The sequence below is a fragment of the Heloderma suspectum genome, chromosome 2 (assembly GCF_057233095.1).
Source record: "Heloderma suspectum isolate Gila_16-S chromosome 2, 16-S_ref, whole genome shotgun sequence".
NCBI classification, from domain to species: domain Eukaryota; kingdom Metazoa; phylum Chordata; class Lepidosauria; order Squamata; family Helodermatidae; genus Heloderma; species Heloderma suspectum.
This window is the reverse complement of record NC_139459.1, coordinates 310,910,455-310,926,875: the sequence shown is the minus strand read 5'-3', so window position 1 is coordinate 310,926,875 and position 16,421 is coordinate 310,910,455. Positions and strand designations below refer to the sequence as shown.

At 42.0% G+C, this 16,421-nt stretch overlaps 1 protein-coding gene across 12 annotated transcripts in view; it reads right to left on the bottom strand.

The window, feature by feature from the left end:
• The window catches only part of RAD18 (RAD18 E3 ubiquitin protein ligase), a 213,994-nt gene that overhangs the window by 161,731 nt on the left and 35,842 nt on the right, over nt 1-16,421 (bottom strand). For 11 of the 12 annotated variants that reach the window (XR_014788554.1, XR_014788553.1, XM_084840274.1 and 8 more), the window contains 3 exons: nt 12,981-13,165; nt 5,200-5,276; nt 2,204-2,264 (listed from right to left, as the gene is read on the bottom strand). Coding sequence is in view for 10 of the 12 variants with exons in the window: in XM_084840274.1 (XP_084696400.1) it covers nt 2,204-2,264; nt 5,200-5,276; nt 12,981-13,165 (323 nt within the window). In the remaining 2 variants the exon portion in view is untranslated. The remainder of the gene's footprint in view (nt 1-2,203; nt 2,265-5,199; nt 5,277-12,980; nt 13,166-16,421) is intronic. The other variant, XM_084840278.1, reaches the window with a different exon arrangement.

Genomic DNA, 16,421 nt, shown 5'->3' with positions numbered 1-16,421 from the left:
GGGAAAGACTGAAGGCAAAAGGAGACGGGGACGGCTGAGGATGAGATGGCTAGATAGCAACACCGATGCAACGAATATGAACTTGAGCACACTCCGGGAGAGAGCGGAGGACAGGAAGGCCCAGCGTGTTATGGTCCATGGGGTCACGAGGAGTTGGACACGACTTAACGACTGAACAACAACAACAAAAAACCTTCTTTGTTAAGTATCCATTGGCATAGATGATCCTGTTTCATTTTTATATTCCTCCTGTCACTACCCTTCTTCCCACCCCGCATGCCCTTGCTGAAGCATATACCTTTAAATCCGTATCTTCAAAACCCTTGGTTACACTCACACCATTAGGGTCTTTCCCCTTAACCACTCCTGCTACTGGGCAGGTCAATGACAGAGTAGTCTAAGAACCCTGATATCAAAGCATTCCACAAGGACCTGGGTGAAGATTACAGTCCTGTCCAATGTTATTAGTTAAGTTGAATCCCCCTACAGTTCTATATGGATGCAAAACGTATGAAGTAATGTGGGAACTTAAGCAGATTACTGATCCGAACAAAAAGCAACACATCTACAGCAGGTCAGAGAATGTATGGCATTCTAAGTATGCAAAAATCACAGTATTTTAAATTAATTTAAAAAACTAATTTCCAAGACTGCAATTACTTCACTTTGAATGGAGAAAATGGTATGAGAATTTGGACCACATGTCTCACTCATTAGAGATCAAGCCGTTTCATTTACCTATCAGGCTACCTGAGAAATTACACATACTTAACATTCATTCATATATTTTAATTGCATAACGCTACTACAATATTTCTCATTGCATCATTTAATACTAGCGTTTGACATTCTTAAGCAAATTGAGATAACTGACTAGGACTCTTCCAAAATAAGTGTGGGGTGCAAAGTATTATTTTGGGGGAGAGGGGAGGTTTTTGAAGAGGGATTACTGAAATATCTAGTGAAAATAAATTGCCCTGAAATTCTACTTAGGAAAAAAATTAACTATGGAGACTGAAATCCCAGCACTGGTTTCACAGAGTACGAAAAAAAAAATAACACACACACACACACACACACACACACGGTTCCTTCAAATGTTGAAAGGGTCTTTTCAAGTAGATGTTGACTGTATTTTGTGAATCAAGTTTTTATAACCAGTCTAAAATCCTGCTGAGATTCCGAGGGATCTTCAGTTACTTTACAGGACAAGAAATGGGCCCACAGCAGTCCTATACTGGGCCAATCAAGGTAGTATCTGAAAATACCTCAATTCTAATGCAGGTTTATAGCCACTTTAATATTAAACACAGTCTGATGTGCAAATCTAACCATTTCATAGACTTACTGAACAAATGATGAGGCTGCCAACTAATACTTAAAGTAGGTAAGGCACCAGCTCAGTTCAGATGGAATGCGAAACCACAGTTTGGTGTTTTGTGCACAACCCTTATGCTGACAAGTTGCCACCTTCCCCCACTGCTCCATCCAATCCAGTTCAATTGTTACTCCCTCTTTAGTGAAAACCACAGTTTTGCAATACAGCCAAACTGGCAAAGTATGTCTTGTCCTCCAAACCATTGCAAGCCAGCTTCAAACCGTGGTTTGCAATCCTACTTTGGAGGAAAATGAAAATCACTGTTTACCAGTGTGGATATAATTTATGAACTGTCCAGACAGCTTTGGCTATTGGACAGTATAAAAATGTAATAAATGAATGAATGAATGAATGAATGAATGAATGAGTGAATGCAAAGTCTGGCTTGCACTAAAGAGAAAGTAACCGACTGAATCATAATATGCATCGAAGTAATACAAACCATAGTTTGGTGATAGGTGGAAGCATCCATTTAATAAATAAAATCTGAACACATATTATTCTCCAATTTCACTTTCACATAAGCCTGCCTAGAGTACCAACCTGCCCACATCCAACTCATAGCAGTTGAAGACAGGTAAGAAGCTGTTTGCCTCCTAAGCAAATTTCTCAGAGCTAGCAAATGTGGGGGAAAGAGTTTTGATTTCCAATTATGGGTCCCTGCAGTCCCATAATGCTCTGTTCACCCTCTTGTCCACTATCGAGAACAATTATGAGGGGGAAAAGAAGGATGAATATTTTACTACCAGTTCATTTTGTATGTGTACATTTCCTAAGAGAGTGTTTCTTTTTAAAAAATGCAAATGAAATAGTGGTGTTACTTACGATAATCTCTATGAATTTCATCTATTTCATTCTCCGTCTGGTGCTTTGTAAATGTCATGCTCTGCAACAGTAGTGCAAACATTACTTTTTAATGAAGAAAGGATAAGGGTTATAAAGCATTACACCAAAGATTTTAAGACATAATTATGTTGAAACCAAAAATAGATCTTCTATTCCCCTCTGTCACTCTTCCCCTTCTCTAAGGATTGTTTTTGAGCATTCTTTCCTATCATGTCTAAACAACCTATTTGCATTTAACATTTGATGAGCTACTTAAGGAGAGGTTCTTTTTTCTAATTTCAAGAAAAGCAGTTGGCACTTATGGATCCCATTATTATGAAAAAGAATCCCATAGAAAGTTTGGATGTTTGGGCACAGCAAAACTACACTCTATTTTGCCTACATTTTTATCCAGGTCTACAGGAGTAGCTGCAGACGACACCACCCTAACGGGAGAAAGCGAAGAGGATCTAAAGAGCCTCTTGTTGAGGGTGAAAGTGGAGAGTGCAAAAGCTGGTTTGAAACTCAACATTAAAAAAACGAAGATCATGGCATCTGGCCCCATCACTTCCTAGCATATAGAAGGGGAAGAAATGGAAGCAGTGACAGATTTTACTTTCTTGGGCTCCAAGATCTCCGCAGACTGTGACTGTAGCCATGAAATTAAAAGACGCTTGCTCCTTGGGAGGAAAGCTACGGTAAATCTAGACAGCATAGTAAAAAGCAGAGACATCACTTTGCCGACAAAGGTCCGTCTAATCAAAGCTATGGTTTTCCCAGTAGTAATGTATGGCTGTGAGAGCTGGGCTATAAGGAAGGCTGAGCGCCGAAGAATTGATGCTTTCGAACTGTGGTGCTGGAGAAGACTCTTACGAGTCCCCTGGACTGCAAGGAGGTCAAATCAGTCCATCCTAAAGGATATCAACCCTGACTGCTCATTGGAAGGACAGATGTTGAAGCTCAAATATTTTGGCCACCTAATGCGGCCAAAGAGAAAACTCCCTGGAAAAGACCCTGATGCTGGGAAAGATTGAAGGCCAAAGGAGAAGGGGACGGCAGAGGATGAGATGGCTAGATAGCATCACCGATGCCATGAATATGAACTTGAGCACACTCTGGGAGAGAGCGGAGGACAGGAAGGCCTGGCGTGCTATGGTCCATGGGGTCACGAAGAGTCAGACATGACTTAACGACTCAACAACAACAATAACTACAACAACAGGAGTAGCTCCCTTCCCATTTTAAGTGGTCTAATTTTACCACAGGAACCATGAAGGAAGAAACCAAAATGGTGGTCATTAATAAGCAGCCATGGAAGCCGCTTATACTTAGGGCTGAGCATCTGTGGTACACTACAGACATGGAATGTTATTTATAGCAATATCTGATACAGAATACCATATCAGATTTTCTAGCCCCCATAGTTGGATACATTCAAAAACAACATACTGAAGATACATGCACTCTCTCACATTCAATTAACTAGACCATATTTTGCCATAATATCCAACCCACAACACTATATCCAAAACAGCATTGCGAGACCACAATCAAACCATGCTGTGTAATTCTAGTTAGGAAGGCAAGCACAAACCACAGTGTGATGGTCTGGATGTAATAGCAAACTATAATTTGTGTTAAAGATGAACTAACTAATTGATTTTGAACATGCAGAGTAAGGAGGGAACAGGGAACCCTGAAACGTGCTCATAAAACACCAACAAAGGTTTGGTATTACACGTCAACTGAGCCAGAGTCAATACCTGTACTCTACAGATATGGTAGCAAATGTGGACTAGATGAACTGTGCTGGGCTAGATGGACCAACGGTATTGTCAACACTGACTAGCAGTGGCTCTCCAGGGTTTCAGGCAGGTGCTTTTCCTAACCTATCTGGAAATACAGGAGATTCAACCCGAGACCTTCTGCATGCAAAGCACATGCTCTATGAGAGACCCCCTCTTATGACCTCCCATTGGTTTCTCTTTCACTACTGCTATTCATTAAGCTCCTTCTCATATGAATCAAATTAGATAAAATCAGTTTATCTTCTCTAAAATAATTCAATTTTAGGGGTGCAGGGCTGAGGTAACATCCTCAGATAGAAGATAAAGGATAGAATCATTTTTTTGTACAAGCACAAGCACACAAAAATTAGATCGCGAGACCTTATAGAAAATTTGAAGGTAACCCTCTGAAATTTCTTTGCCACTAAACTTGAATTTTTTAGGTTAGTGTTGGCATTAACGTAAGTGTAGTATATCAACACAATCAGCAACAGTCCATAAAGAAGTTCAACTTTCGATTTTGTAGTTGCAAATAAATATATAACAGCAACTTTTCTACCATGCGATCTAAACTTGGAGCAACCTCTGACACTACTTCTCCCCAGCAGACTGGGCATACAATGCACAGCTGCTTGTCCACTGAGGTGCAATTTCAACAGTCCAGCTTCGGGGGGGTGGGGGTGGCAAACATGTGCACAGAAAGTGATGCAGTGAACACTGACCAGGTTCGCACAATCGGGGAAGGAAAAGAAGCCATCGTAGCTTATTTCCCCATCCCCACGCATGCTGAGTCATTACCCTAATTACCCTCGCTAGGCACAGTTTGTCATGTCGTTTGAACCCAGCAAGGGTGCACGGCGGGGCTGGATTACAAAGCACCCCACATCCCTAGAACAAGCCATGGGTTGTGAGTGGTTTGTAAACCCACCCGCTGCGCACCCTCATGAGAACCCAGCCACTCTGTCTTAATCTACAAGGTCACATCTTCACTACTGAATATTTAATGCCGACGGAATACAGACATAATATGATTCCTGCCTAAAGAGCACACATCTTAAAATGCAGGCTGATAAAAAGCGACTCCAAAAGCAGCTGCCAGGGGTACCTGGACGAGGGCCTCATACATACAGCATGCATGGTCAGTTGGCCACTGTGGATTAAATGGAGTGAAGTCTTTACTAGATCTCAAATCAAAGCTTATCAACTTACATCTTCCCTAGGTTTACTGGATTCAAGCTGTGCTCGAGTCTTCTCAATGTTTTCCAGCTCTTTTACAATTTCAGCAACTATTGGAATAAACAAACATCATGAACAGCAGCTGAACATTACAGCTCTTAATATATCCAGATATTATATATTTCTGACAGGATATTCAGTCTTTTCTGTTGGGATGTAAAGGCTGAAACGCACCAGTCTCAAGTGAAAATACATTTTGAACTACAATGGAAGTCTGAGAGAAGGAGGAGATGTGTCTCATCTGCTTGTTTAAGGCAAGACTGGATCCATGGAAATTGGTGAAATGGGTGAGGAGGATCAGTAAACTCAGCCTAGATGCCAGAAAGGATTCATAATTAGGAAATATTTATCCCTGTGGCTGGCTGTAGTAACAGCCCGCTGCTCCTGCAATAGGTGCTCAAGCAGTAGGCTATCTACTGGTCAATGCCTCTCACTTGCTGCTGTCTGTGTGCCCCATACTCTACCCATCCCAAAGGTTATTATCAGCAGCCCAGAAGAGCTCAAGCACTAGGAGACTTGAACACAGAAGTGTGCTGAGAGAGCTTTGGATATCACTACAGCAAGGTCTGCAGATCACTAGCTTTTCTCCAAGTGACAGTTATATTTCTCATTTGTCAACTCCCCACCTTTGCTCCACGCATTATAACAACTGTGAGTCTGGCTACCTAAGAAGCAGGACCCTTTCCACTGCAAATTTTTGCACTGATCAGATGGTTCTTTGAATGATTCATATGGACAGAAATGTTTCACAGGAATGTGCCACCCACACAATTTGCTCAAAGACAATTCCATGACGGACGGACAGACAGACAGACAGACAGAGAGGTGATTGTGTTGAGCTGAGCTGAGCTGAGCTGAGCTGAGATCCAGAAAATGACATACATGACTCAATTGCAAACTATTTGCCTGAATTTTACCTGTAAGAGATTTGTGATCCCAGGGCTAGCTAGGAGCCAACTGCAGGCAAGCACTGGGCAAATCCTCTCTCGTGGATTTTCCAACAGCTATTGCTAAGTTCCTGACCATCTGTTTGTTTGTTTGTTTGATCCTTGCATAAAGAACTAGCCAACCCTATCCAACATGGAACCAAACAAGTTGGAAGCGATCAGGTGAAACACCTGTGCCAGACCAGCAGAGGCATCAGAGGACATGATACAATTTCAGGTCCTGCTTATCACATTCATCTGGGTTGTGCTACACTAACTCCATTCCGATATAAAAAATCATACAACATTCAACAAGGCTGCTTAATTCAGGATCACAAAGATCAGAAACAGTACAGGTGGTCAACACTTTTGACCACTAGCTCTAAGCTCCATAGCTAAAATATTTTATGAGGTTGCTACGGGGTTGTAAGAGCTTTGGGCTTTTAGAACCAAATACTTCTTGCATTAAAATGGTTTTAATGGAAGGGGCACTTAGGGAAAAAAAAGAGGAGGCAAGGATCCACAGGAGGATAGACTAATTCACTTTGATCACGATATTAAATCACTCTTTCAAATTATGTTTATCAAGCATCCATACAAACCATATCAGGGGACTGGATGCAGGGTAGGTCACTCCCAAATTACTAGTAACGTTGCCAAGTTTTCAAACTGGAGTGGGGAGGGGGTGGGGAATCAGAAACACACACCAGTTCAGAGAAAGCAAACTTATTATGATCAAGGCATAATACCTTGCAATTTTAGTTAAGATTACAAATTATTTTGGGCCATGCCAAGCTAATCCCAACCCCACCCTCTCCCCAAAGCTGACATTTCAGCAGCAAAGACTGAGAGGGCATGTGAGGAAGGGATGAAGAGATGTTCCTCAGACCTTTAATAAATCCTTAAAAATTACCAGGATGAAGTTTCCAATAGAAAAATCCCTAGGAATTATACTTTACCAGGGATTCTGTGTAAGGACCAGTAAGGGGGCTCACAAGGGGAAGAGAGGCGCACTGACCGCAAGGAAAGCTAGGGACAGTTGAAGATTAACAGGGTAAGCCTTTTGGGGTGGGGGGAAGCTTGATAAGAAAGAACCAGTTTCAAATGAAGATGGGCAAGTTCACACATCTCTACAAATAATGCATTATTCACCAAACTGAACACAGCTCAAAAGTTATATATGGCAACCTCCCACCTTAGTAAGATCACATGTCTGGGGCTGTAAAAGTGGGTGGTCTCAAACATTCAGCAGGCCACCAATCAGGGCTTATGAACTGCTTTTGGCTTGCTGGATCACAAGGACATACATACATTCATTCATTCATTCATTTAATATTGGCTTCATCATAAGATTCCAAGGCAGTTTATAATATTAAAATGTAACAATATTAACATTTAGTTTAAAAAACAGAACAAAAACAATATTAAGTCAGCAGTTGTTAGGTTGTAGAAGCCTGGAATATGTCAACCATTTACAAGTCTATAGCCCATTTATGGAGTTTTTAAATTAAGGTCAAATATTGGCTGGGACGGGATGGAGGGGATAAAACAGACAGAAAATGTTTCATAAACCAAAACTTCGTTTATCAATGTCTTTTTCAGCAAGCAAGAAAGATCTAGATTTCAGTCATTATCCTTAGGAAAATCTTGTCCATCTCTCTTGACAATGCGGAGTGAAGACTACACCAATGAGCCCTTATGGAAGCAAGCAACATACAATACAGAATACTGCCCCACAAAATAAAATATGTGCCAGCCCTGATGCAATTTAGGCACCAGTTGAAGATTTTTTTTAATTCACTTTGACACTTGATGATTGGTGATGCCTGTCATTTTGATTTTTAGCTGATTAACACTGCTTATGTTTTAGTATGTTTTAGTTGTTTTTGTATATTTATATTTTATATTTGTATATTATCATTTTTATTGTTGTACACCACCTAAGATATGTTTTCACATGACAGAGGTATAGAAATGTTTTTTTAAAAAAATAAATGACAGCTTGACATGATGTATCTTTTGCTGGACTATACCACTTCAGACTTCAGGTGGGAAATAAAATGTTTGACATTCACTCATGAAAAATCAAAGACAAAAAACCCTTTGAGCACATTCAACACTAGCCTAATAAAGAGAGGGCTAGACTAGAACATTCAATCTGAAATCCTAATTTTGAATATGCAAGGATTTCTCTCTTCCTCTCTTTTTTTAATGCAGGGGACCATCCAAACATGCAGTGCCTCACCTGTATCTGAAACAGTGCAATACAGCAACAGATGAGTCAGGCAGGGCTACCGATCATGTACAGTAACTCTTTATTAGCCCCTGCTCTGTCCAGTGCCCCACACTAGTTCCTGACTATGGGCTAGTTTTCACTGAGGTCATAAACTTGGGCTGTACCACTTCAGCCCACAAGTGTGGGCTCACATGATTGAATCCTCATCTATACAAAAGTATTGCTTTCACATTTTTAACCCTAGCAGATCAGGGAGAACTAGGTGAAAATGGGGATGCGCGTGCATGTGAGAAAGAAGGCGGAGTTGATCTTGTGAGCCACCACATGCAGTCTGAAGTTGGGAAGGGCCACGGATCAGTAGTAGAGCACGTGTACCATGCAGAAGGTCCCACATTTAATTCCTGCCATCTCCAGCTTAAAGGACCAGGTAGTTATAAATTAGTAAGTAAGTAAGTAAATTAAGGGGCCGCGGTGGCTTAGTGGTTAAGACGCTGAACTGCAGACTGGAAAGTCGGCAGGACAGCAGTTCGAGACCCAAGTGCTGCGTGACGGAGTGAGCTCCCGTCTTCAGTCCCAGCTTCTGCCAACCTAGCAGTTCGAAAGCAAGAAATTGCAAGTAGATAAATAGGTACCGCTTCGGCGGGAAAGGTAACAGCGTTCCGTGCATCTCGGTGTTCAGTCATGCCGGCCACATGACCACGGAAGTGTCTTCAGACAGCGCTGGCTCTTCGACTTAGAAATGGAGATGAGCACCACACCCTAGAGTCGGACACGACTGGTTGGGGACACCTTTATCTTTTAAGTAAATTAAGGGTGCAATCCTATTACTTCTGTGCCTGATGCTTGTAAGCCTCTGAACTCAGAGGCTTATGAGCATCCAATGCAGAGCAGGAGGAACAGCAGAGGCGATCGTTGCTTCCACCACTCCTTCCACTCTGCATTTCAGCTAGACAGGCTTTTTTGCCTATCTAGTTGGGACACGTCAGAGGGGGAGGGAAGGAGCTGGAGAGGCCTCAGGATATTTCATATCCCAGCTTTTCCAGTACCCTCTCCTCCTGCCGGAACACCCCCTCTACACCTCTCCGAGGTCATGTTTCTGACCTTAGAGAGGCAGCCAGCACGGTTCTTTCCACAACAGATGGGAGGGAGACGGGAACACAGATTCCCAGCTCCAAGGTCAAAGCACTGTCTCTGACCTCAAATCCGGGAATCCAATGTTTCCTATGGCCCTCAGACACTGCCTCAGACAAATACAATAAATCTGTATGAAGAAACTGAGGTAAAAGTTCAACTTACATTCTGTTTCAATGACTGAAGGACTGAATGGGTTAACAGTAGAAGAAAAATGTATGCCTTTTACTCCAGACTTGTGCATGAGGAGACTTACATTGTAAATATGGGATGCTGGTGGAGTGGCAGTTAATGTTACCAGTGGGAGCAAAATGAAGCCAAGTTTCTGCCTTTATATATGGGAAGGTAGGATCGAAATTGGTATAATCGAATTGGAGAATAACCGAACAATCTAAAGATGCCCATTGATCCTAAGTTTAAACCAAGGTGGTGTGATGGAACGTTTACCACACCAAAGCTGATTGGCTGGAGGGTTCTGACTGGAGCAAATATAAGGAGATGTTGAGAGTCTGTCGGGGACAGGGGGAAATCTGCCAGCAGAGTTTGTCTGGGGAGTTTTGCCTGAGGAAGAATTGTCAGGAGGTGTCTTTGTGAGAGGCTGGAGAGCCTGAGGAAGGCATCAGCCAAAGAGAAGAGCAGCTGCAAGACAGGGAAGCCAAGCTAAGAGCACGTGAGGCAGAAGCTGAAGGTCTGCAAGTGAGGAAAGCAAGACTCCTGGAGCAGCCTTCAGAGGAAAGAGCTGAAACATGAGTATCAGCTGGTGGCGGTGGTTTGAAGACAGTGTGGCTGCTGGACCAAACCAAAGACTTCAGGGAAGCCTGGTGAATAGCCTTAAAGGTTCCAGAAGGAAGTCACACCCTACCAGAGAGAAGAGGAATTGGCTTAAATTTGGTTAGGGTTAGGAACTGAGGCTTCTAACACCTGATTGGTGGTAAAAGTAATGGTACATAAACTCTGTTTTAAAGTAGTAACAGCAATCTTGATTAATAAACTTTCTTGTTTTATTTCTTTTTAATAAAATACTATATACCTTTGTTTACTTTCCTGGTACCTCTGATATGTTTTATATCATGACTAATGCCCAGGTATCTTAAAGAAAAAGGCATATTTTAAATAAAGGGATAAGTTTAATGGTGGCAGCAGAAGTGAAGGGAGGGATTGTCCAGTGGTGAAGGGTAATCCTCCACATTTGGTGGCAGTGGATTGCCCTAGAGTAGAGGATCCCACCCCAGGCAGGTCCTCCACATTTGGTGTCAAAGATGGGATTGCCCTAGAGTTGAGGGTCCCACCCTAAGATCAGGTTTTTCACAATCTGTTTTACAGAGTTGTTGTAAGATCACACAAACCAAGAATAAGAAAAATTTTGCACAGAAAATAATTATAAGCATTAAACAAAAAAGAAAGTGGTGTTCTTGGTACTATTCTTTCCTGTTAATACTATCCAGAATTTTATTGACAGAGCTTCTCTCTTGTTTTCTGGCCTTCTGAAAACACATTGTTGATACAACTAAGAAAATGGCATGACAATTTACAGTGTGTTATAAAACAAGAATTTTCTGGCATCACAAATGGATTGGGGGTTTTTCTTTGCATAAGGTGTTGCATAAGATTTTAAGCCTTTCCTACATAGAAACCATTACCATAAAGTCTATGGATTTTTCTCACTGGAAAATGAAACCCAAACCTTACTTCCATCAGGGATCTGGTAAAATAATTGTTCCATAAATAAAGATTTAAGAAATCCAGCACTGGGGTGTTTTGTCAGCAATTCATGCCTAAAGAGTCAGAAAATATCTCCTGGCCTAAATAAAAACCTGAACTGGATTGAACTAACTGGAGACTCAAGTTACCTACCTCCAGGATCAGAGGCACCATTCCTCTGCCTACAAGTTCCTGGGGAACAAAAGCCAGAGAGTGCTATTGCCCTCATGCCCTCCGTGTGGGCTTTTCAGACACATCTGACTGGCTACTGTGGGAAATAGGGTGCTGGACTAGACAGACCTTTGGTCTGACCCAGCAGCGTTCTTATGTTCACACCGTCATTCCTTTTTCTGAACAATTATATTTCTCTAGTTCTTGATAACATTTTAAAAAGTCAAATCAAAACACTCAGAACAGACATTTGTAGTTAACTATGACTAATGGAAACAGGACAATCACCTTATAATAAGAGGTAAACTGTCAAGTTGTCTTCCTCTTTTGTTGTAGACAAACACTTATTTCCCTTGGTCATATTTTCCCACTCTACCTCTAAAGTCATACTGACCTGACCCTTAGTGGAAAGGATCTCTCTGTTTTCAGCTCTAATGGGACAATTATTGTCAAAACTGAGTCAGATACTCCCCTGCTAAGCTCTCTTGAGAGAATCTTCACACTTTTACTAATGTGCTTAATAGCTCTATGAGAATCTATAGTGTGTGTGTGTGTGTGTGCGCGCGCGCGTGTCTATGTGCGTGCGTGAGAGAGAGAGAGAGAGAGAATTATATATTAACACTGATTTTGAAATGAAGAACTACATGCTAGCAGAGAAAAACCTACAGCACCTCTAGTGAAAGTAATGCAAGAGAGAATGGGATAACCACATATATTTTCCACCCAGCATGAATAAGGGCAAATGAAGAGATAAGCAGAAGTCAAGTCACTACGGGCACGATCCTATGGCTGCTAGTCAGCGGCTAGGCGGTCAGAGGATAAGTCGGTTCCCGGAGAACCGACGCCCACCCCTCCCGCGCTGCCTTGTAGGCAGCACGGAACAGCCCCACGCTCCGCACTCGTAACAGCAGCGTGGAGCGGCATAAAAGCGGCGTTCCTGGGGGCGGGCGGAAATGCTGGTACAACACATCCTATGTGTCATCCGGCCACCGCTGCCCCTGCTCCGCCTTCCCACAGCTAGACAGCCAAAATCGCCTGTCAAGCCATGAATGCAGGGCAGATGAAGCACGGAAGTGACGATCCCCTCCGCACTTTTCCTGCCCTGCATGGGATAGGTGGTCGCCTCCATGTTCGGAGGCAGCCGCCTATCCTCACAGGATTGCTTCCTCTGGCCATCTTCATACTACAGAGAGCCACTACAAAGAGGCTATTTGAAGTTGTATCCATGTAGCAGCTGCTAAAGACAGCAAATTGTTTTTGTGAGATTGTCACATAGATTAGCCATATGATTTGTCTGATCACCATTGTGACTACTTCTGCCAGTGGAGCAAAGGTACCCAATTCATGTGGAAAGCAACCACTGCACACAAACAGCTACCTTGCACAGAGCAGCTGCCATGCAAATGGAATTTCAAGTGGCCTCCAACGTGGCAGCTATTTCATGTGAGGTGGATCCAGGACAAAATATGACTAAAGAGAAATAATCCATCAGCAAGTTAAGTTTACACTCATTTAAAATTGTAGATAAACTGTCAGTAAGACTGTTAGCAGTTCGCAAGTAAAACATTTCCTGAAATTCACCCTCCTACCTGATTTGGGATTTAAAGAATCACACTGTGAATTATACATGTGTACAAACTCTTTATGCCTTTTAATAAGCTGTTGCTTTGTTCCCTGGGTGGATAGCCCATATTCCTTCAGTCTTTTCCTCAAATCACGGTCAGAAAGTAAATTGTAAACCATTTTCGGCAATAACTTTCTTGTGTGCCCAGAGCTGAAAGAATTAAAAAAACACAGAGGGAGAAAATATCAAAAAGGGCTTTCCTGTAGAGCACTTGAACATGCTTTTACTACAATATAGTTACTCTAGGAAAAAATGCATTACAGTAGAAGCTCAAATAGGTTACAGGACCACGACGTCAGGTAGCTCAAAACAGGAGTGTTTTGGTAGATGGAAGCCTGTCTACTGCATTTCCTAAGGGGGTCCATAACCAATACTTTCTCTCCAGACCTGCCTTTTCATTACTCTGAAAGTTTGGTCACCACTCTGTGTCACCTCCTAACCAGCTATACTATTCCTGACCCCAACATCAAGAGTTTATGTAATGTATTTATTCAGTCCATTTATATTCTGCCTTTCCTACAAGGAGCTCAAGGACCTCCTCCATTTTTATCCTCACAACAGCCCTGTGAGGTAAGTGAGGGTAAGGTGTCAAGAGTTGCATTCAAATTTTTTTTAAAAAATCTATGTACTTATTTCCATGACAGTATATGAAATACCAGAGGCTGAGTACTGTTGGGCACCAGTATCTCTATGATTATATGGTACTTTTACAGATAAATGTATTCATATGATCAAGGTCATTCAAGTGCCAGTTGGCAATACATATTAATGATTAAATATTACAAGTATTTCTATCCCACTTTCCTATTTCAAACAGAGAGTTAAACAGACTAAAATATGAGTCAACAATAACACATTAAAACAAAAAAGTCACACATCATCACACAACACTAGCAATGAAAATTTAAAAGAATAGTAGCATCAAAACACCATGATTAAATGCAGTCTGTCCACTTCCCCACTCCACACCAAAACCTTCTGAAAGAGATTTGTCCTCTGGACCAGATTTCATTGACATTAGTTGTGAAGCGCACCAGAGTGTATTTTCAACAGGTAAGTCAATTCCAAGGCCACATGACTGCTGGCACAGACTCTGTCCTATGGGCCAGATTTCATTCCAAACCTCTAGAGCAGCAGGCACAATTCAATCATGTAGACATTTTCCAGGGAGAGGGTCTACCCTACCCTCCGAGAATCATGGACTGGAAGAACAGAAGCAATCCTTCAACCCCTTTATTTTGCAAATAATAACAAATGTAAGCTGAAAACAGTAGGTAATGATGAAAAGATGAATGCCACAGAGATGTGTTCTATCGCCCACCAGAGTGTGAGCAGAGATGAAGCTATGAGACCTCCTTTGAGAAGGGTATTCTTAAAGTTGGCATCACAACAGAGAATGCTCTGTCATTTATGCCCATCTTCCACACCTCTGATAGGGGTACATAGTCTCCATGCTCAAGTAGGTTCATATGGGAACAGGCAGTTACCTGGTAATACCCTACTACAGCAAAGTAATGATGCCACCGGCAACCATGAGACCAAATCTTAACACCCCAATAGATGCTTTCATCCACGCACAAACAGTTCAATAACTTCTGAGCTAAATGCAATAATGTTACCAGTTCAACAGTTATCCCCTGCTAGATGGAAACTAAATGATCTTCCAGCTGTACAGCAAGAGAAAACATGCTTTTCCTTTGGAATTATGTTTTCTTGGCAAATCTTAAACTCATATTGAAAAATAAATGTAAAATATATCCAAAACCAGTCTTGATGACCATGTTAATTACAGCATTTTAATCATCATCTTTGTATTCCGTAGGGCAGGTGCAGATATATTTCCTGTCAGGAAGACAGTTCTTTTAAGATTCTGGTAGGGATCATAAACCCTCATCATAAATGGATAGTTATATCGTATTTCGTTTGACAATCATACAGCATATGTTAAAACACAGACAAAATAAATGTTGCTTAAAGAAGATGACAAGTGAAGGTTACAGTAGAACGATTCGCTTGCATGTTTGAATTGAAAAATCAATATCAGGCTAGAAAAGGCAGGATTCCACAGAGAGACGGTCCACTCCACAACCACACACCCCTAATATAGTATTCTCAAGGCTGTCTGAACCATTGTCAAAATGGTTGTTCCAACTCTTCAAACATGAACTCGACGGGAGACAGGCCAGGATGAATGATTTTACAGATTTTATTCGTGACAGAATGGAAAACAAATATCAAGCCATGTTTGGTTGTGAGTGCAGTATTACTCTTGTTTGTTTGTTTGCTCTTAACTTTTTTTGCACAGAAACTTTCAAAACAGATCTCAAAATAGATCTCATATCCTAGACCTATTCCTAACCTAAGAACACCGTCCACCCCCTACCCTGATCCCAGGCCCACTAAGTACGTTAAATGACAAATCCCAGCTGCCCCTTCACCAACATTCCACCCCTGAACAAACTCCCCTTCCCTCTTACCTTAGCATTCCATCCTCCCTACAATCCCATCTAATTACACTCGAGAACACCACATCACCTTCTCCCTTAAAGGGTATACATCCCCACATTCCAATGAGTCTGTGCAACATTTTGGCACAGTCTTTGTGAACAACCAGTCTATGCAAAAATCTCACAGCCATGGTAGAGCTCTCTAATAACATATGGGTCATGCAGGCAGTTCCGTCTCTGTAGCACTGGAACTGTCCACAGTCATTGCCGTCTCTTCTCATGTAGTTCTTGCATCAGGATGGCCATCAGCTGGTGAATCCGATTTCTCCACCAACTCCAGTTTGCAGAAACTCCCTGTCACCTTCGGTGTCTGGCCACGGGTCACATTCGCTGGAGCACATTGCAAATGTAGTGCTGGTCACCTGAGGCTCAGTCTCACTAGAGCTCTAAGGTCATATGCTCTGTCAGGTCATCAACGTCTTACTCTGTCTGGAGCTCCCTGTTCAAGTTCAAGTTCTGCTTGACCCACTGAAGGTACACAGAGCTTCATTCAGTTGTAATGCACAATCCACGTCTGGGTGCCCCATTTGTATACAATGAGAGGTAAAGGTTTAACTACTGATGGAATCCTCCGTATTTGTTTTTAAACTTTTTGCATTGCCCCCTTTGCTAACACTCACTTTGCACCTAAGCTAGCTCCCTAGACATAGGATCAGGTTGTCACACGAAGGTCATGCTGGCCCTTACTGAAGGAGCAGAGTGGAGGAGGAGCAGGGTCACACATGCTGGTCGCATCTCCAATGTCACTGTCCCAGCTGCCTCAATCCCCAAATCTTTGCAGGTTGGGTGAAACGTCTGAATAACTTTTTTTGAGCAGATGAGGGCTATTTACGTTTCTTTGACTATGGTTTAGCATGATGCCCAAATTGAGCCTATGAGGTATAGATTCCTGCTTTAAA